This window comes from Aspergillus heteromorphus (assembly GCF_003184545.1).
Source record: "Aspergillus heteromorphus CBS 117.55 chromosome Unknown BO70scaffold_1, whole genome shotgun sequence".
Classification (NCBI taxonomy): Eukaryota; Fungi; Ascomycota; class Eurotiomycetes; order Eurotiales; family Aspergillaceae; genus Aspergillus; species Aspergillus heteromorphus.
Genome location: NW_020290406.1, coordinates 517887 through 536241, shown reverse-complemented (window position 1 = coordinate 536241; position 18355 = coordinate 517887). Strand labels below are relative to the sequence as shown.

Genomic DNA, 18355 nt, shown 5'->3' with positions numbered 1-18355 from the left:
AAAAGTTCCCCGATGCGCTTGCTTATTGGTCATATTTGAGATGATTGACACTTAGCGATATGAGTTGTTCTATGCGCTGTATCATGCCATATAACTATCCTTGATATGTATCATGCGACCGCAGTGTAGAGAGTGCGTAGCCACACTACCAGACAGGATGAGATCCAAGCGTGGCTGTTTAAATCGCAATAGAAGTCTTGTATGCGTGTCTGGTAATAATCTCAATTTTAAACCCAACGATGGCATATTGGTGTGGTGAGGTGTGGTGGGGTGTGTGCAAGGAGCAAAAGTCAAGAATACAATGTACACTATCGCTCCGAGTTGCGAGATGAGCTTGGTGCGACCGGATCTCCTTTGTATTAGATATTTCGCGTGATACCCACGAGATGTAGACCCTCAGTTCTGGGTAAAGAGAGGAAGAGCAGGCTCAGTGGCTTACCGTTGATCTTAATAGAGCACAATATGGGACTAGGAAGCATTCACAGGTCGAACAAACGTCCGTCCGAAATGCGGCTGTGAGGATTGATTCAAATCTTGATTTAGAGATGAGATGACTCTTAATGGCAGATGGGATTTTGATCTGTCGCTAGACTATGCACATAAATCAGAGCTAGTTGATGTCAAGTAGAAAGCCTGACTAGACTGAATATAGACATTTAATGCGAAGAAACAAAACCAGTAAGCAAGTAGCTGTAACCTGTGCATTCATGTACTATAAAGGAGAAAGCATCATTCAAACAAGCAACCCGATCCTTCGACGACGTCAACGAAAAGAAATCCGGTAAAGCAAAGGTCATCAAGTCGTGGCGATATGTCAACCCGGGGGGGCTATTTACGTGCTTCAAGAGCGCTTTTGATAGCTGCAACGGATCAGAACCTTCCCACATGTAATGATTGAGAAAACTCACCATCACAAGACGTCTTCGCATCTCCGAATAGCATCCTCGTTCCGGGCATAAAAAACATTGGATTGGGCACGTCGGCTGCCTCATCAGCTACTATCTATCCATTTAGTGACCGGGTGGTAGACCTACCGTATCCGCTGGACATGCTGCGTTTCATCACAAACACCTCCTTGCTCTTCCATGCGTGCAGCACTGGCATGCCTGAGATTGGAGAATCAGGTTCCAAGGCGCTGGGATTCACTGTATCATTGGCGCCGATGACAAGGGTAACGTCCGTGTCAGGGAAGTCATCGTTGATTTCATCCATCTCGAGCACGACTTGATGGGTTAGTCCCCGCCTCTTAATAAAGGAATGTCGTACTTACTATCGTATGGCACTGAGGCTTCGGCCAGGAGCACGTTGCATTGACCGGGCATCCGGCCTGCAACTGGGTGTATTGCGAACCGAACTTTGATGCCCTTTGAGCGCAACACATCCACGATTTCAGCTAGGGCATACTGGGCCTTTGCTACGGCCATTCCATAACCAACGACCTGTAATGATTAGCCACGATCGCTTCGGGTGAAATAAAACATACAATGATGACGCTTTCTGCGTGTGACAGCGCCTCTACAGTGTCATCGATAGTTGTCTGGGTCACTTGGCCTTCGATTTTCTTCGCTTGTTTGGGAGCTGCGATTCCACCAAAGAGGACATTGGTGAGAGATCGATTCATTGCGACACACTAAAAGAATTAGCATATAAATATACTATAAGACGGCTCAAGATACACACCATAATGTAAGACAGAATTGAACCGCTGACACCGATCAAAGAGCCCACGCTGGTAAGTAGGGGGTTATTGAGCATGAAGCCTTCCGCAACCAAGGCGAACCCAGAATAAGCATTGAGGACGGTAATTACGACAGCTGCATATATTAGTACAGAATGTGTTGCGGAATTGATAACTTACGCATATCAGCTCCGCCAATGGCAGCAGTCGTAGTATAGCCCTTCAAGAAACTGAGCGCAGTGTTTGCACCTAAACACGTTGCTGCAATTAGAGGAGATCCCGGTGCCATCGTAATGAATGCTCCCATTGTAGCCACATTGGATCCTAGTAGGGTTGAATTTATCAAGTGTCGGCCCGGTAGAATCATAGGCCTCGAAGACACGCGACCAGAGAGTTTCAAGAAGGCCACTATTGACCCAGTGAAAGTGACACCACCTGCTTCGGTTAGTAACAATCGCACCCCACGACATATATCTTACCAATCAAAACACCCAGATATGCCGTCACCATGTGCAATGTCGAGATGTGAGAGATCTCAGCCATCACGCTGCCTATACTCGTAAGCACCGCCGCTAGTCCAACCACCGAATGCAAGGCAGCCACAGTCTGAGGAAGCCCGGTCGGTGTGATCCGCCGTCCGATTAATGCCCCTGCAGTCATATTAATGCGGATTCGATAGAGAAAGTCCAGCAAACATACCAACAAGTGCACCCACGCCGGCTACAGTACCGAACTGGGTCAGAGTTTCAGGAGAGAACCCTACAGCTGCAAGAGAAGCAAGGATTCCAGCAGCTACTCCCAGAATACCAAGGATATTACCGCGCCTGGCAGTTTGTTGTGATGCAAGGCCCGAAATCGAGGCTAGAAATGTAAGCAACAGCAGCACCAGGAACTTTGCTTCCACTTACCAATACAAAGCAAGCTGCTGACGAGATAGCCAGCTTGCACCAGTCCCGCCGTTCCAGTACTAGCAGCGGCAATAAATCCGCCGCCAAACAGAACGGCTGGTACGGCATATAGCCATGGGTATTCAGGAGGGTCCGTTGAGCCTGAAAATGTCAGCAGACATGGCGCAGTAGCAGAACTGATACTCACGTCTAAACATGTCCAGCATGCGTTTGGTAATTACAAAGCCCCCAGATACATTCATGAATGCCAACAAGACCGAGGCGGCTCCCAGAGCCTCCGGTATCGTGCTGGGCACATACCCTCCACCCATAATGAAGAAGCCACCGATGCCAACCATTCCTAGGAGAACGTGTCATGATTGAACCAGAGCGTTCATGGAAGTTTAACTTACCCGAGATCGCATTAGTAACACTCATCAAGGGAGAGTGAAGTGCCGGTGCAACACCCCATACCGCACGGTAACCCACCAAACCGGCAAGTCCAAAGGTTAGCATGTTGCCCATGAATATGGGACCCGTAGCCTTGCCCAGAGCAAGGGCAGTTCCCATGCCCGCAGTTGTGGTTGCAACGTCGCGTGTCGCCCTACGCCAAGGTGACAACGACAGTCCCGCTTGTTCCTTTACAGGTGTAGCAATTTCCGGTTTGTGGGCAGGTAGCGGTGCGGGGCGTGGAGCAGGAGGGAGTATTTCTCCATTGAAAGTAACGATCGAACCGCGAACTACCTCATCAGACAGATCTATACCGAATGACTTGTCTTGGGGGTTCATAGACAACAGGAACTTTGTAATGTTGTTGGAGTACAATGTAGATGATTGAGTCGGTAGACGCGATGGAAGATCGGTATATCCTAAAGCCACTTAGCTATATGTCTTTGAGCACATTTCAGAATCGACATACCAATGACAGTGATATCTTTATACTTTGTTAATTTCCCAGGAACAGTTGCTTCGCAGTTGCCACCTGCCTCCGCCGCAAGGTCAACGATGACAGATCCAGGTTTCATAACATCGACCATCTAGAAAGGCGTAAGCCATTATCTGGCGCCAGGTATCCATATCTTACCTCTTTGGTAATGAGCTTAGGTGCAGGCTTCCCTGGAATGAGAGCCGTGGTAATAATGATGTCCACTTCCCGGCATTGTTCCATGAAGAGCTTCATCTCTGCTTCAATAAACTCCTTGGACATCTCTTTGGCATACCCACCTTGGCCTGAACCTTCTTCGTGGAGATCCACCTCGATGAACTCCGCTCCTAGGGACTGCACCTGTTCGCGGACAGCAGAGCGGGTATCGAATCCTCGTACAATAGCACCCATCCGACGTGCCTGGAAGTCGTACGTTAGTGCCACCATTCAAATTTGTCTAGGTTTGACCTACCGAGACAATCGCACTCAATCCAGCCACACCAGCCCCGATGACCAATACCTTGCTAGGAGGAATCTAGGGCTTTATTAGTAATTAAATGCAGCATATTTAAGGGAGCACAACCTTTCTGGAGACAAATAGTTAGTAGATGTATCCAGACACACAGAGGCTTGCTTACCCGGCAGCAGTAACCTGTCCTGTCAGGAATCGACCATAATAGTTAGAAGCTTCCAAGACGGCTTTATATCCAGCAATATTGGCCATAGAACTAGAATGTACAGATCAATCAGCAAGAGACATCGTAAACACTGGCTATACACACCTGAGAGCATCGTATGTTTGTGCGCGAGATATTCTTGGTATCATGTCCATAGCAAACGAATTGACACCACGCGAGGCAAGTTCCTCAACCAAGGGCTGGCTCTGTGCCGGATACAGAAACGAGATAAGTGTGCTTCCCTGGCGGAGGGCAGCGACCTCATTGGTGGGACCATGTCGCTGAGGACTGCGAACTTTCAGGATGATATTGCTCTGAGACCAGACAGTGTCTCGGTCGACCAGCGTCGCTCCCGCTTGCTCAAAGGCTTGGTCATGTAGCTGGGCTTCTTCACCAGCGCCACGCTCTACCAGTATGCGCGAAAAGCCTTTCTTGAATAGCAGAGCAACATTTTGAGGTGTAATGGCGACACGGCGCTCATTCGGATAAATCTCGCGAGGTACACCGATAGTCAAAGATGAATAAGGGACGACAGGAACCGGTGACGCTGCAGACGAGCTACTTGCATATCTTTTGGGGGTCTGGGGTGTTTTCGACAACGAGGACAGCTCAAAGCCATTGTACCGATTTACCAGGATAGGAGTGTGTCGCAGTTGCACCACTGTGATGTGAGTGAGGTCAGATATTTTGCAGATCCTTCCTGGAGCAATGCGTTGGAAAACCCACAAGAATGCTTGACAGTCAAAAGGGACCTCCCTGGATAAACGCTGGGAACTGCTCCGCAGGGCCGAAGGGCCGAGCGCAGGGACAGCGGTACACTCATAGTTAAAGTTGGCAGTTATCAAGTCGAACAGCTCTGTACGTAGGCTCTGTGGCCACAGTTGGATTCATACCATCGACTTTCAATGATGCAAAGGCGGCAGAAGGAGGCGTCCAGGCCACATGGGTGGTGTGTGACAGAAAAACGGGCTAGGGAGAGACGACAGGACCGGTGGCTTTCAGCTCGACCTGGCAATACAAAGGTACAAAGGGGTCAGTGAATTCCTCGGGTCGGGACCATGGAGGCGTGCAGATGCGTACAACTATATGGGACGCGTCCCGGTTTAATCAGGAGAGACAGCGGTCATTGCGGGGAGGCCACCGACGCGCAAGGAATGGGGGAAACCACAGGACATTCTTCCACAAGCCTAGCTGGGACTTGGATGGCAAGAGTCATTCCGGCTCGGGCCACCGAGATGCACCTCCATCGGATCGATTGATGTGATCACTGATGTGATGTGACCAAAGATTGACAGGAAAATGAGGGGAAGCCGCGCGGGGAAGAGGGACGACCCACGACTAATCGACCGTGAATGGGCTGTCAGTCGGTCAGTCCCGCCACACACTGCGCATCCCCCACATCTTCCCAACAATCAAGTCTGCATGAGATATTACGGTTACATCGTATATATACAATCAACCTGGTTGCTTTTCTAATTATGGACCTCCAATGACCGCCAAGCCAATGAATGAGATTCAAACCGCCTTCTTGTAAACCATCAAGGTGCCATATCGTAAGTAGTTCATTCCCTCGCACAGCCGATAATCGCATACAGGGCCGGTGAAAGTCCAACCGCATCGGATGTAACCCAAATGTACGCCATATAGGAGCTAGCTCTGCATCAAGCACAGCTGTGATCCTTGTACAACTGTCTTGATGATGCGCACCAGCCATCCTCGAGGGCCTTTCTCCCGATATGCAAGGTTACCCCATGGACAACGTTGTACTCCGGCCAGGCTAGATGCGTATCAAGGGACGGGAAGGGAACTGAACCCCCTGTCAGCTTCCTATGAGCTCACGAATCAAGGGTTGCGCACGCCGAGCGGAGGCTTGATTGTAGTTTGTATAAACTCATCGTTAACCTTCTGGACAATGTTAAACCCCAAGCTGTTCTTCGTCTCCCCTCGGGTCATGTTTTTTGCCACCCTCTCCCTTGCTCGGCTGTGATATAAATTCCTGCACGGAACGTAACCAGTGTCTTGATATTCTGTCTTATCAGATCATGCGTTACAATCGCAGAAAGATCGTTTCTCCGCAAATCGGACAATTGACTGTCCACGTGAGATGGTGTTTCCAGCGACCTCGGGTTGGCATGGTCAAGGATGAAATGAGCTGGGGACATCGTAACATAGGGATAGAAGGTTGCACATCTTGGGATAGCTTGTGATTCCTGACCGAGGATTCACTCGCAGAGGAGAAAGCTGATTGCGCAGATGAAATCACACGCGATGGGGAAGGAAGGGGTCGGTCACGTGCACGTGGTTTGTTGCTGCTGCCTAAGGCCGCATAACGGTGGGTAAGCAGTATAACTGCGGTTTTCTTCCGAGTCTCCGGAAAATCCGTACACAGTCACTTCACACTTCAAAGGATGAGTCGTCCGGCGAATCCTCAACGAAGCACACACGTCTATTGCCAGGGCAGATGTCTCCCGTGCAGTTGATCTAATCAACGGCAGGTCGATTAATATCAAGCACGGCTGGCGGCTGGTTCCTCGCACGGATTTTTCGCCCGCTCCACTAACGGTGGGGCATATGATGATAATCATGATGATGCGAATGACAGCTTTTCAACCGGCTCTTGACTCCTCCATTGCATCGAGTAGGAAATTCCCTGCAGGTTCAGCAGCCATTTATGCTGAGGATTCAGTTCGATGTCTTGTTGACAATAATCAACCTCTGCAGGGCATAAACCACGTCGCCCTCGCGATCCAGCGCGTAAGAATCCCGAGTCAACTCGATCAATTGTGGATCGCCATGCCACCACTACCGGGGTTAATCCGTTGCCTTAGCTCACTAAACCTCTAAGGAACACCTCTTGACCCACGGCGGTCGCACCCTCGCACCCACACTCTCTGATTGGAATCTCGTCTGCTCGCCTGGCTCGCTAATAGTGGAGAGCAAAGTGAGCTTCATTTCTTTTTTCCCTCACCGTTGGCCGATGCGGAGCAGACATCTCCGGTCAAGCTTAGCGATCCCGCCTCTAGAACCACTCAACCACCACTGCAATTAGAATAGTAGTAGTGCATAGCTTTGCTGTTGGGAAGTTTTGGACTCTTGGTGGCACTACTTCGCCTCGTAAAACCGGAAATCTCGAGTTTTTTAGCTCATCCGCTAAACCCTTTTTTTACATTTCTTTCCTTTTTCCTCCTTGCGGCTTACAGGTGGGGTTAGCACGTTCCTGACCCTCTATCATCAAATTTCAACGACCTAGAAGAGAACAGACACACCCCCGTCTTATCCTCTTGTCTTATATCTTATCTTTGTCTCTGAACAAAGACCCTTCTTGTACGGTCTCGACCCCATCACCGTCATTGGAGCCTCTAATCATTGGCTTCGGTTTCCAGCACGGCAGCCATGGCTCCATCACCTCACCAGGAGCAATCGCAACCCGTTGCTGACACAGACCCTCTTCCGTCCGGGGGGGAAGAGATCAGAAGCCAGGCCGAATCCCAAGAAGATGCACAGCTCTTGGTATGTACATCAACACCCCCCTCGGGGACCTCATCTCTCGCGCCTTCGACTCCTCGAATGATCGCTAACATTCAACCGACAGAAATCCATGGGCTATAAGCCAGTAAGTTGCTGGTCGCATCCCTTGCAGATCGCAAATTCAGCTTATACATAATTGCAGGTTCTTCATAGAACATACACATTAGTCGAGAATTTCTCGACGACATTCGGTAGGCGAAACGACCAGAGCCAATCACGGGGCTGCATCCATCTCTAACTTGATGTCTGTCAGCTGCCCTTTACTTTGTCGGAGGTGTGCGCACCACCTTTAGTACCGGTATTGCAGCAGGCGGTAACTTGGCTTATTGGTGGGTTTTTGGGTATTCTCTACAGTCACGTCCAATATCTGACCTCGAACAGGACGAGTTATCTCGTTACGTTGGTTTTCACATACATCACCGCTGCCGTCATTGCGGAAGTATGCTCTGCCTCTCCGTCTGCCGGCTCCATCTACCTCTGGGCCGCGGAGGCTGGAGGTCCTCGTTTCGGGAGACTCCTGGGCTTCGTGGTTGCTTGGTGGAGTACTACTGCCTGGACGACCTTTTGCGCTAGCAACACCCAGGCTGCTGTCAACTACATGCTGTCGGTAAGTGTTGCAGTCCATGGAGCTGCAATAACACGGGAGATGGGCTTCTGACCATCACCACAGGAATTGACTGTCTTCAACTGCGACTTCCCGAAAGATACGTACAGCATGAAGTTCCGCGCAGTCCAGTGGATCTGCACCGAGGTGCTTTTGGCAATGGCTGCACTTCTCAACTACCTGCCGCGTATGTCACTACGACCCGTATCTTTTCCGCGTTTACTCACAGCATCGCAGCTAGGGCCTTCAAATGGGTTTTCTGGGGGTCATCCGCGATCGTCTTGTTGGATTTCTTGCTCAACGTTATCTGGCTGCCGATTGGAGCCGCCCACACTTGGGGATTCCGGACCACTGAGGAAGCCTTCATGTCGACTTACAATGGCACTGGTGCCCCTGCGGGATGGAACTGGTGTCTCTCCTACCTCGCCACGGCTGGTATCTTGATCGGTTTCGATGCTTCCGGTCACGTCGCCGAAGAGACCAAGCATGCTTCTATAACCGCGGCTCGCGGTATCTTCTGGAGTACCGTCGTCAGTGGAATCGGAGGACTGGCCACTATCATCCTGTTCCTCTTCTGCGCCGTAAGTTTCCCAGGACCACGCCGCAACCCACCAAATACTCACCCACCTCATTAGCCCGATGCCGACACCCTCCTTTCCTTCGGCTCTCCCCAGCCCTTCGTGCCTCTCTACGCCGTCGTCCTCGGTAAAGGCGGCCACGTCTTCATGAACGTGATTTGCATCATCGCCCTGTGGCTGGTAAGTCCATTAAAAATCCCCTGCACCAACAACAACACCACCACCACTAACACCCCCACCTCCAGAACACCGCCATCGCCATCGTCGCCGCATCCCGCCTCGTCTTCGCCGTCGCCCGTGACGGCGTCCTCCCGTTCTCGGGCTGGGTCTCGAAAGTCAACAACGGCCAGCCCCGCAACGCCGTCATCGTGGTCTGGGGCGTGTCCGCAATCATCAGCTGCACCCTTCTCCCGTCAGACGTGGCATTCACCTCACTCGTCTCCGCCGCCGGCGTCCCCAGCGCCGCCGCCTACGGTCTCATCTGTCTGGGCCGACTTCTCTGCACGCCCAAGCGATTCCCCAAGCCCGAATGGAGCCTGGGTCGTTTCAGCAAGCCGTTCCAGTTCATCGGCGTCTTCTGGAACGGCTGGGTGGTTGCCGTGCTGTTCTCGCCGTACGAGTTCCCCGTTACGGGTGCAAACCTGAACTGTAAGCTTCCCCCCGCTTCCCCCCTCTCCTTTCCCATATACCATCTTCCCAACCCAGCGTGCATTTATAATGTATGAATGTATGTATGTATGTATGTATGTATGTATACTAACGAACGCACCCGCATCCCAGACGCCCCCATCATCATGGCCGCGGTGACCATCTTCGCACTAATCTCCTACTTCGTCACCCCCGAAAGCGCCTGGTTACCCATCGACCGTATCTCGCATTTCATCGACAGCAAGGGAGCGCAGGAGACCGTGGATGAGGTCGAGGTTCACCACCACCACCACCACCACCACCACCAGCAGTCTGAAGCTGAGGCCAGCGCGTCACAGTCATAGCGATGTATGTATGCGATACGGTACTTATGAAAACTTGAACTATCTCAAACTGGCTGTACCGAACATACAGTGCAGCAGTTGTGGATGGAGAAATTGACTGATCGGGTGTCAATCAATTACGAGTGGGACGAAAAAAAAAAAAAAAAAGCTGCTGTGTTGTTTCCAAATTTTCGATTGTTAGAGGGAGAAAGAAAGAATTACAGAGGAAAGGAAGGCGGGTGTGGTAATATGCGTGGTTATAGCCCTCTTTCTCTACATGAATAGATTTTACTTTTTGCTTCAAGGATTGGGTTGGTAATGGAAGAGTAGAAGTGTATATATGATAGTGCTAGTGGTCTACGATGAATATCATGAGGCGGGAATGTCTACTGTACTACAGTGTACTGCGGTAAACAGATATACATGATCGATACCAAAAGAAAGCACACTTGCGGAATCGAAGCAGTGGAACAGCATAGCCGAATGCTGCCATTCTTTAGAAAACATAAAATATATCAGAAAAGTAATACTATCTACCTCTATATAGTACTTTTGCAAGTCTGGTATATGGTGCGTGTATCCATCTATATGTGTACCCCAACTCCAACTGAACAGAAAAAAAAAAGCATCCGTCCTATTGCAATGATGCATGCAAGGTCCGCAAAATTATCAAACATATCCCAAATTCAAAGTCTAAGCTAAGGGCCCAGCCCCTGTCCAGCCATACATACGCCTTCAATTCCTATAAAAACGCCTGTCTGAGATCAACAGAAATCGGACTCCGTTTCGTCGCTAATAATCCAAATAAAGAGGGTGCCGTGGCCCCGGTACAGTCGATCAGGTGTCGTGCAAGTATTTGACGGATAGCTGTCGACCGATGATGAAGTCGACAGCAGGCTTATGTTCGAGGTGCGGCATGATAGCGTTTCTCATACTCGTGACTAAGGAAGCAATATCGCGGAACGAACATTGTCCATGGTGTCAACCCAGCCTTCTGGGAAGGTGCGTTGCTTGAACCATGCATGCTCTAATTCCTCAAGGGCTCTGTCGACATTCTGCGATTTCATTAGTGTCTGTATGGTAAATTTCTCATTTCAAGTTGTCACATACCTTGAAACCGAACCGTTGAAGGTCGGTCATTGTCTGTCGCACATATTTCTGTTCCTGCTCATCTCGCGTCTCTCGACCTGCCGTAAAGAGAGGCCAAAGCACCGCCAACTGGCCCACGTCTTTTGCGAGCTTCCCAATCAATGCCAGAATTCGCGAGGCAAGCATGTCCAGCAAAGGTCTTTGAGGTTGCCAGTCAGGGCGATCTGCCGCTCCCACTCTGTGCAGGAAAATGTTGGTCGCTTTCTCGTAGGCCTCGATACATCCCGCATATTCGACGACATCCGGATACGGATACTGGCGCAAGCTCTCGTCGTCCAGATCTCCCAATACTTGGAGGGATTGTGGTGCAGTTAGCCGCCACTGGACCAGCCTCTGTAGCAGCTCGTGATAGACTAGATCTTGTTGTTCGGGCGACATCAAGCGGTCATGCTTAGCCTTTCCAAATGCGCTGATAGACGCCTGGATCTCCATCATAACGGACCAACATTGCCGCAGCTCGACCAGAAACTGGTTATAGGTGGGAGTTTCGGCAGAAAGGCTGGGGGTGCCTAGGTTATATTCCCAGCCGCCTCCATGTGTCCTCCAATAGCTGCCTTCCACAACCGTCCCCTCACTAGTAGCACAGGCACCCGCAACATCTAGGTACGAAAGAAGAGAAACAAGGAAGGGTCGAAGTGGGTGGTTGATTTCCTTGAGACGCTTGGCTTCCTTATCGGGGTCGCTATTCGGGGAGAACAGCATTCGGTAGATCTCGCGAGCTCCTTTAAGATGAATGGCCCAATTATGATGTTGAGAATCCATCATCTGACCAGTCAGCATTCTGAGCACTTCTTACTAAATACCCAAAGACTTACCTCGAACAGTGATAGTAACAGGCAAGTGGCAAAATCGGTCAACCGCACGCCCTGATCAGGTTCTGTATACCGAGTCCTGAATGACTTGACTACTTCGCCGTAACTGCTCATGGCTTCTTGGAAATGCTTGTTTCGCTGCTGTCCCTTAGACGTGTTGGCGAGATGCAACGCTCCCATTGCTTGCATGGCGCTAGCCATTGACGGCGATGATCGAGCAAGTTCAGGGAAGAATCTCCGGTAAGGATTGATGTTTATCGAATTGTCGTAGATCAGGAGTAGCGTAGAGACTTGATCCACGAAGTGAGTGTAATACCGGCCTTCCACGCAATCCAAAGACGATGACAGGAATCCAGCAGGGGAGATGGGCTCCTGGAAACGGAACTTGATAGGTTTCAAATCGGGAACCGTTGTCGGGGACACCACCAGTGCTTCGAAGTGCTCGTTCTCAATTTCTGTAGGCTCCAATTTGATTTGCATTTCTCCGGGGCGATTAATCTTTTTCTCGGTCTTTTTAGCGGTGGCAGAAGACGATTCCTGCGGTGGCCCGTAGACCTTGAAGGTCATGCGACCCTGCGTCCCATCACACTCAAGACCTAGGCGCACACAGTTCTTGCATGAGGGCGACGCTTCGTCGCAGCGGACGTGGCGTCGGCGACAGGTCGAACACCCTGTAAAGCCTCGGTGATGCCATCGGCGGACCCGCTTTCTCTTTTCAGGCGCAGCGGAAAGCTGGGGAGGTGCGGGGGAGGGAGGTTTCCCCGGCGCACAAACTAACGTATGAACCTCCATGTGTAGGGGAGAATGCCGTTTTTGTATATCGACTGTGGGGTAGAGACATGAAGACAAATGAGGGGCGGAGGAGTCCGACCGGAGATTGGAGCCAGCCTGCGGACGTTTAAAGTGTATATACCATAGAAAGGGGACGAGAGAGAGCAGTGGATAAGAGACTGGAGGAAAGAAGAGTTTGAGGTGACAGGTTGAACTGGGGAGGGCGACGAAAGAAAGGGATGTCAAATCACAAGGAGATAGGTTGGAGGTGGAGGAGGGAGTGGAAGTGTAGTTAACTAGCTAGTTAGTTGGTTGGTTGCTACTCCGTAGATCGGGGATTATTAAGTATGGGGGGCAAAAAGCGCAGGCGGCGAAAGGCCGGAGCCAAAAGTAGTGGGGGCTCCAGACGGTCGGGCAATTGGGAATTTGGGGGGAAGCAGCGAGAGCCCAGAGGTCCTTCCTCACGGCCGATCGAGACGCGGAGGATCAATCCCAGCAGCACCCGGGCCTTCCTCGTCATTCCGCTGATCTCCTAATCCTAACCTTCAACCACAGAACTCGGTTCCCGGGTTTCCTCTCCTCACTGCCTCACCTCTTCCAGTTTCTACCCATCCAAACAACGGTCAATCCTACCATCGCCCTCGTCCGTTTCATTTACACACCACACACCAGGACTGCCGGGCATGGCAAACCACCGGCGCGCTGCTGATCGACCCTAGTGGTGGATCACACCGTCCTCTAAGTCAAAGTCCTCTAAGGCCCCTAAGGCTCTAAGTCCATCCTCTTGCGGCGGTGGTGTCCGGACGGGCGCTGATGATCTGATCCCCTCGAGGCTCGCGGCAGGATAACCTTTTTTCTTGCATACGAAAATCCCGCATCAATGCTTGTCCAATTGCAACCGGCAGTTTCGAATGGTACCTCGAAACCTTACGAAGGATTCCTACATCGACTGGCCTTCCTTCGCTTTCCAGACCCCCACCCGATCCACCCGCGGTGATTTCAGCAGTGGGAGAGCCATGATGCTGCGTGCGGAGGCGGCCTGTTACTGGGCGCATCTTGCAGCCAGAAATCTCCGCTTTCCCCCTGGCCAGTGGCATTGGCATCTGATAATTTAGTAGCGAGAGAGTCGCTAGCGGATAGACTGACCAGGGCTCGAAAGGATTCGCCCAAAAGCCACTAATTCCAGACTATCTCGGTTGCCAAGCACCGGGATGGAACTTTCTCGCCTACGACTTGACTAGATCCAGTTGTCCCCTCGTGCTGTCTCTTTCGAGAACTGGGGAATAGTGTGTTTTCCAAGGCGGTTGGCTTGCCCTGCCATGGGGAAACCGTAGCACAGTGAATCTGTCTACGTAGGGGTCTTCCTTTGTCATTCCTGTTTTCCAACCTCCGACTGCATCTGCGACAACCCCTCTGGGCAAACAATGTCTCACCTTCTTCTCTTTCGGCTCCGTCAACCTCCCAACCGACCCCGAATCCTGAACTCCCACGGGACCCGGAGTGAAATTCAAGCAACCCCCTTGAAAATCTCGTCTCCATATGTGGAACGGGTGGTCCCGCACCCCGTGCGCTAGATACTGCCAGAGTCAAAAGAAATTCGCAGACACAGATGGCGCTGCACGTCCGATCACCAGTCAGCTCATTTTGCACGCAGATCATTGGCGTTGGGTCTGTGTGCCGCAAGAGTTCAGTGATCGAACTTCGAAGAGAACCCGTTCTTGATGTGAACTGTGGTTCTCCTGGGTCATGTTCCATGGATATGCTGGGGGCTGCCGGGGGCTGCCGGGGACTGACTGGATGGAACTACCGTTTCGCTTAGCCCGCTCCCAGTGCGTGCTCGCCCAACTAATCGCTGCAGGTGACGTTTATGGGTGGAAAATCTACCGTACCATGGCCCGTAGGGACAACGGCACAAGTCTGCTCGATGGACGTATGATATAGTGAACGGTTTCAGATTCGGGTCGTGCTGGAATCCTGAACCCAAGTAAACTCAAGGCTACCAGACAAGCTAGTCGGTATAGAGATAGTCAGGAGTAGATCACCACACACCAAAGCCTAGGCCGTTAGGCCCCTAGGAGTGCACATGCTTTTTTTTTTCGCAGGAATAACACAAACATCCCGAAATATCACCTGAGTATTTCCGTGGCCCGCCTCTTCCTCCTTGTTTCTATCTATATGCAGATACATACTATAATAAAGTGCCACCGCCCAAAGTGCCCAGCATCGCAGGATCCCAGGATTCGGAAAACTACCAGACCCAGCTAGCTAGGCAGCGTTAATTCGGGGGAATTTCGCATAGTGCGCAGAATACGCAATCCCTGTCCATTTCCAAGGGGGTTGGTCAAGTAAACCTGCATCCTTTCGGTGGTTCGCCGAGACCCCAATATACTTAGTCCATTAGTCCATAATCCATATGTAAGTCCATTGCGTCGTTGCACACGCCTCACGTGCCATATTATTACTCCTGGATTTAGACCCGGGCGATCAGTAGCCTAAATGACAATGGTTATTAACAGGCCCTGATACATTTGGGCTGACGTTACGTTCCAATTCGTCTCGATGTGAGCGGGTGGTGGGTGGGCTTAGCACTTTCAGCTCGAGGAACGGCGGCTGATGGCTGATGGCTGATGGCAAACAGGGGAAGGGGACAAGAACGTACGATGCATGCATGCATTCCCGGGAAAAGAAAAAGTTAATACGGAGTACCAATCTAAGTAAGGACAGGGGGGGCGATAGGTAATCATGATTTCCAGCCCGTTTGTATACTGTGGTACGGAGTATAGAGTCTATTTTTGCCTCCAGGGGCCCAGGTACTTCGCTTGCTATTGATGGAAAGTTTTGCAGGTTAAACTTTCGTATGTACGCTGTGCATACTATGTACATGAGTAGAGCGGCTAGTAGCGCAGTAGTCGTGGTTTTTGCCTTTGAGCCTAGCAGGTAGGTAGGTATCTAGTAGTAGGTAAGGTAGGTAGGCTCTCCATTCGGGTTCGTATTGTCAGATCGGTCTCGGGAGTGCGACGGGACGATCATACAAAGCTTCGGTCAGAGTACAGTGGTGGGAAACGTGAAACAGCAACGAGTAAGTAATAATAGATGGGTATCTGCTGGCAAACCAGAAATCAAATTGCCCGCCAGAGGTAGGTAGGAAGAAATGAAGGCATCGGAGATCGAAAAGAGCGGTTTGCATCCACAGCATTGGAAAAGAGGGAGGAGAATAATAGGTATCCATCCCATAGCCGCCGGTAGAAGATCATGTCGAGTCCACAATAATTACAGACAACCTAATACGATGACACGTCATCGCAGGCTGGCGGACTGGACTGCGAAGGCAACCAAGTGGTAAACGGGACGAAATTCTTCTCGTCCGATCAGGCATCCACAGATACCGCTGGACCAGGCAGGGGGAAAGTGGCCGATTCCCTAGCCTCTGGCTCCGGTGAATCAACCCCTGCAGCTTTTCCGTTCATGCGATCGAACTCCAATGTTTCGGCTAGCTCTGCAGCCATCGGGTCTAATTCTTCCTCTTTCAGGCCGGTTGCAAGTGCGACCAGCTTGCGATGAACGTCGAATTTGGTGCTTACGCCTGCATCGGCCGTCTGTTGCGCAAGATCCTTGACAGCCGCGCACCGAGCCTTTTGAGCGGCGCACAATTGCTGCGCCAGTCGGTATGTGTGGATGAGGCTCTCCTGATCCGTTGCAGGTGTCGCTGTGCTTTCCTTCTCCGGCAGAGCTGTTGTCGTAATCCTTTCTTTCAGACGAGCCTGCTGAATACGCTCGAGGAGCGATTCATAGCGACTTTTCAACTGTTCGTATCGATCGATTTGTGTGTTGAACGGCTCGTCTTGCGCCTCTTTCGCCACGAATACAGCGGCCTGTTTTCGTATCTTCTGTCGATCGGATTCTAATTGCTCGTATAACGCTTCTGGGTTTGCAACATCATCTGAATCTTGCTGGTTTGCCTTGGAGCTTCCGTAGCTCAAAGTGAGCTTCTTGTTCGCCTCGGCCATGATAACACCTATTTTAGAAAGCAGGACCGCGGTAGCGGCAGATGGATCCTGTGGAGGGGCTGCGGGTGCATTATCAGAGTTGACAGGTGCAGTGACCTCGCCATCCATCTGATCATTCCCCATCGTTATAGATGATGGTGGATGTGGGATGTCACGCTCATGAGGGGCGACACGTCGGGCAATACTTGCAGCTGTTTCGCCCTTCTTGTTCACCAGGTCACCAGCCCGTGGGCAACGCGCAAGCAGTAAATCCACCAAGCGAAAGGCACCGTTCCGAGCAGCAACCAAAGCAGCAGTGTCCCCGTTTGAATCCTGACAGGAAAGCAATAGATCGACCTCCTCGATAGAGCATGTGACGCGTAGCTTTTCTAGCAGTATCTCACAGTAATATCGCGAGCTCTTCCATTTCCCTTTGCTCCTTGTTGTCTCCGATATGTGGTGGAAGAGGGTAGCGCCGAACCAGTCCCGGAATGAGACCGTGTCAAGGAGAAGCTCCAATAGCGCCGGAAAAGTCTTCTTCTCGTAGTTATTTGTAAACAATACAGCACGCACAAGTGGTGTTTCTTCGTGGATGGATAGTGCCTTCACGTCCGCCCCTCTCCGGAGTAGATCTCTCACGATTTCCAAATCACCCATAGCACATGCCCAATGAAGAGCAGTGTTGCCGGAGTCATCAATTGGACGATCGACCTGGAAGTTGGTAGGTGGCTGTGGCGGAGGAACACGCGTGGCTTCAGGAGCATCTCCGACCGTCATAAAATAATCCAAGAGCTGGTCACCATAGAGGATGTGTTCCTGTTCAGTAATCGACATGGCTGGAGCCTCGTTTATCCCACGCTTACGCTTCCGGGAGTAAGCACCATTCTGAGACATCGGCATCATCTCCTCATCCGCGATCATGGATGAAGACTCGAGGGTTGCCTGTTCGATAGATTCATCCTCATCAAATCCCTGGACCATCTCATAGTGTTCATAGGTAATGGGGGGCGGTGCCATGTTCCGAGGTTTAGCACTAAAAACCTCTTCATTGACGATCCTCCTAGTCCCTGCATTCTTTGTAGCTCTCGGTTTTGACGCTGTTGTATGTTTCGGGGCAGGTGGTGGGCTCCGGTCTCCAGCCACGTAGTCGAATATCGGCCTTAGCTTGTCGATTATGTTATTACGCTCGGCGAGCATACGACCTTCAGGGAGGGGTATCCATGTTCCTAGGTGAAGTTTTAGCAAGATTAAATCACGCTGAAACGTCCTCCTACCTTGGTATTTGCCATAACCACCTTGCACCTTCTCATGGACTCCTTTCTGCACCTCCCGCTCCAGAATGCGCGTCCTCGCAGGCTTGTCAAATCCAGCTAATTTCAAAATGTGTGTGGCATTTATCCAGTCATCGGACCGCCTTCGCATAACGCTTTCGCCATCGAGTTTGAATTCGAAGACCGGGACCTAGTTGCAGATATTAGCTTGCCGTGACCGTCTTCCCACATGGAGATGTTTGACAAGCGCGGAAAAACCAAGCCCTCCCTGGGACCAAACGATGCCAATAGCAAGCAAAGGTAGAACTTACACTACTATAAGTAGCAGAGTAGACATTCGAGAAATCCACAGCCGCCATGATAGGCGTCTCCGTCCGCCGGTTTGATTCAGCAGGTTCTCGGACAGCAACAGGAAGTTTCGGTGCGGCTCGACACAGTAATTCTGGGGCCTGGGCTCAGCTACTGTGAGGCATCAATCTCAGGCACGATAGTTTGTCCTGACTCATCACATGGGCCTG

General features: G+C 51.1%; 6 protein-coding genes across 6 annotated transcripts; 2 read left to right on the top strand and 4 right to left on the bottom strand.

The window, feature by feature from the left end:
- Window positions 1–828: 828 nt before the first annotated feature.
- BO70DRAFT_401902 (putative nicotinamide nucleotide transhydrogenase) lies at window positions 829–4990 on the bottom strand (the record flags this gene model as incomplete). The annotated part of the gene is made up of 18 exons (XM_025546995.1): window positions 829–860; window positions 909–983; window positions 1035–1223; window positions 1271–1439; window positions 1484–1630; window positions 1681–1814; window positions 1859–2116; window positions 2158–2328; window positions 2378–2539; window positions 2587–2727; window positions 2774–2926; window positions 2979–3434; window positions 3485–3602; window positions 3650–3910; window positions 3963–4014; window positions 4129–4218; window positions 4273–4828; window positions 4894–4990. The coding sequence occupies 18 exons, from the start codon at window positions 4988–4990 to the stop codon at window positions 829–831; spliced, it is 3261 nt and encodes a 1086-aa protein (XP_025403869.1).
- Window positions 4991–7560: 2570 nt separating this feature from the next.
- On the top strand, window positions 7561–9869 carry BO70DRAFT_281298 (putative amino acid permease; the record flags this gene model as incomplete). Its single annotated transcript, XM_025539009.1, has 10 exons — window positions 7561–7677; window positions 7760–7780; window positions 7838–7886; window positions 7949–8024; window positions 8077–8302; window positions 8366–8486; window positions 8537–8880; window positions 8935–9057; window positions 9123–9525; window positions 9658–9869. 10 exons carry the CDS (start codon window positions 7561–7563, stop codon window positions 9867–9869), a joined length of 1692 nt encoding a protein of 563 aa, XP_025403868.1.
- A 470-nt stretch (window positions 9870–10339) lies between these two features.
- BO70DRAFT_375892 (Zn(II)2Cys6 transcription factor) lies at window positions 10340–12877 on the bottom strand. Its single transcript, XM_025545091.1, has 3 exons — window positions 11813–12877; window positions 10959–11762; window positions 10340–10903 (listed from the first exon to the last, which is right to left on the bottom strand). The coding sequence occupies exons 1-3, from the start codon at window positions 12599–12601 to the stop codon at window positions 10790–10792; spliced, it is 1707 nt and encodes a 568-aa protein (XP_025403867.1). The 5' UTR covers window positions 12602–12877; the 3' UTR covers window positions 10340–10789.
- Window positions 12878–13178: 301 nt separating this feature from the next.
- On the bottom strand, window positions 13179–13828 carry BO70DRAFT_357271 (uncharacterized protein). The gene has a single exon (XM_025542000.1). The coding sequence runs from the start codon at window positions 13633–13635 to the stop codon at window positions 13351–13353; it is 285 nt and encodes a 94-aa protein (XP_025403866.1). The 5' UTR covers window positions 13636–13828; the 3' UTR covers window positions 13179–13350.
- A 37-nt stretch (window positions 13829–13865) lies between these two features.
- BO70DRAFT_357270 (uncharacterized protein) lies at window positions 13866–14475 on the top strand. Its single transcript, XM_025541999.1, has one exon. The coding sequence runs from the start codon at window positions 14190–14192 to the stop codon at window positions 14397–14399; it is 210 nt and encodes a 69-aa protein (XP_025403865.1). The 5' UTR covers window positions 13866–14189; the 3' UTR covers window positions 14400–14475.
- Window positions 14476–15948: 1473 nt separating this feature from the next.
- On the bottom strand, window positions 15949–18196 carry BO70DRAFT_367358 (putative APSES transcription factor; the record flags this gene model as incomplete). Its single annotated transcript, XM_025544559.1, has 3 exons — window positions 15949–17792; window positions 17841–18027; window positions 18149–18196. 3 exons carry the CDS (start codon window positions 18194–18196, stop codon window positions 15949–15951), a joined length of 2079 nt encoding a protein of 692 aa, XP_025403864.1.
- Between the last annotated feature and the right edge of the window lie 159 nt (window positions 18197–18355).

Bases quoted from the DNA above. Each gene is read 5' to 3' on its own strand.
- BO70DRAFT_357271 (XM_025542000.1), bottom strand. From the start codon at position 13,635: ATGCGCCCAGTAACAGGCCGCCTCCGCACGCAGCATCATGGCTCTCCC.
- BO70DRAFT_375892 (XM_025545091.1), bottom strand. From the start codon at position 12,601: ATGGAGGTTCATACGTTAGTTTGTGCGCCGGGGAAACCTCCCTCCCCC. The intron at 11,763-11,812 runs GTAAGTCTTTGG...CTGACTGGTCAG, and splicing joins TGTTACTATCACTGTTCGAG to ATGATGGATTCTCAACATCA. The intron at 10,904-10,958 runs GTATGTGACAAC...ATGAAATCGCAG, and splicing joins TTCAACGGTTCGGTTTCAAG to AATGTCGACAGAGCCCTTGA.
- BO70DRAFT_357270 (XM_025541999.1), top strand. From the start codon at position 14,190: ATGGCGCTGCACGTCCGATCACCAGTCAGCTCATTTTGCACGCAGATC.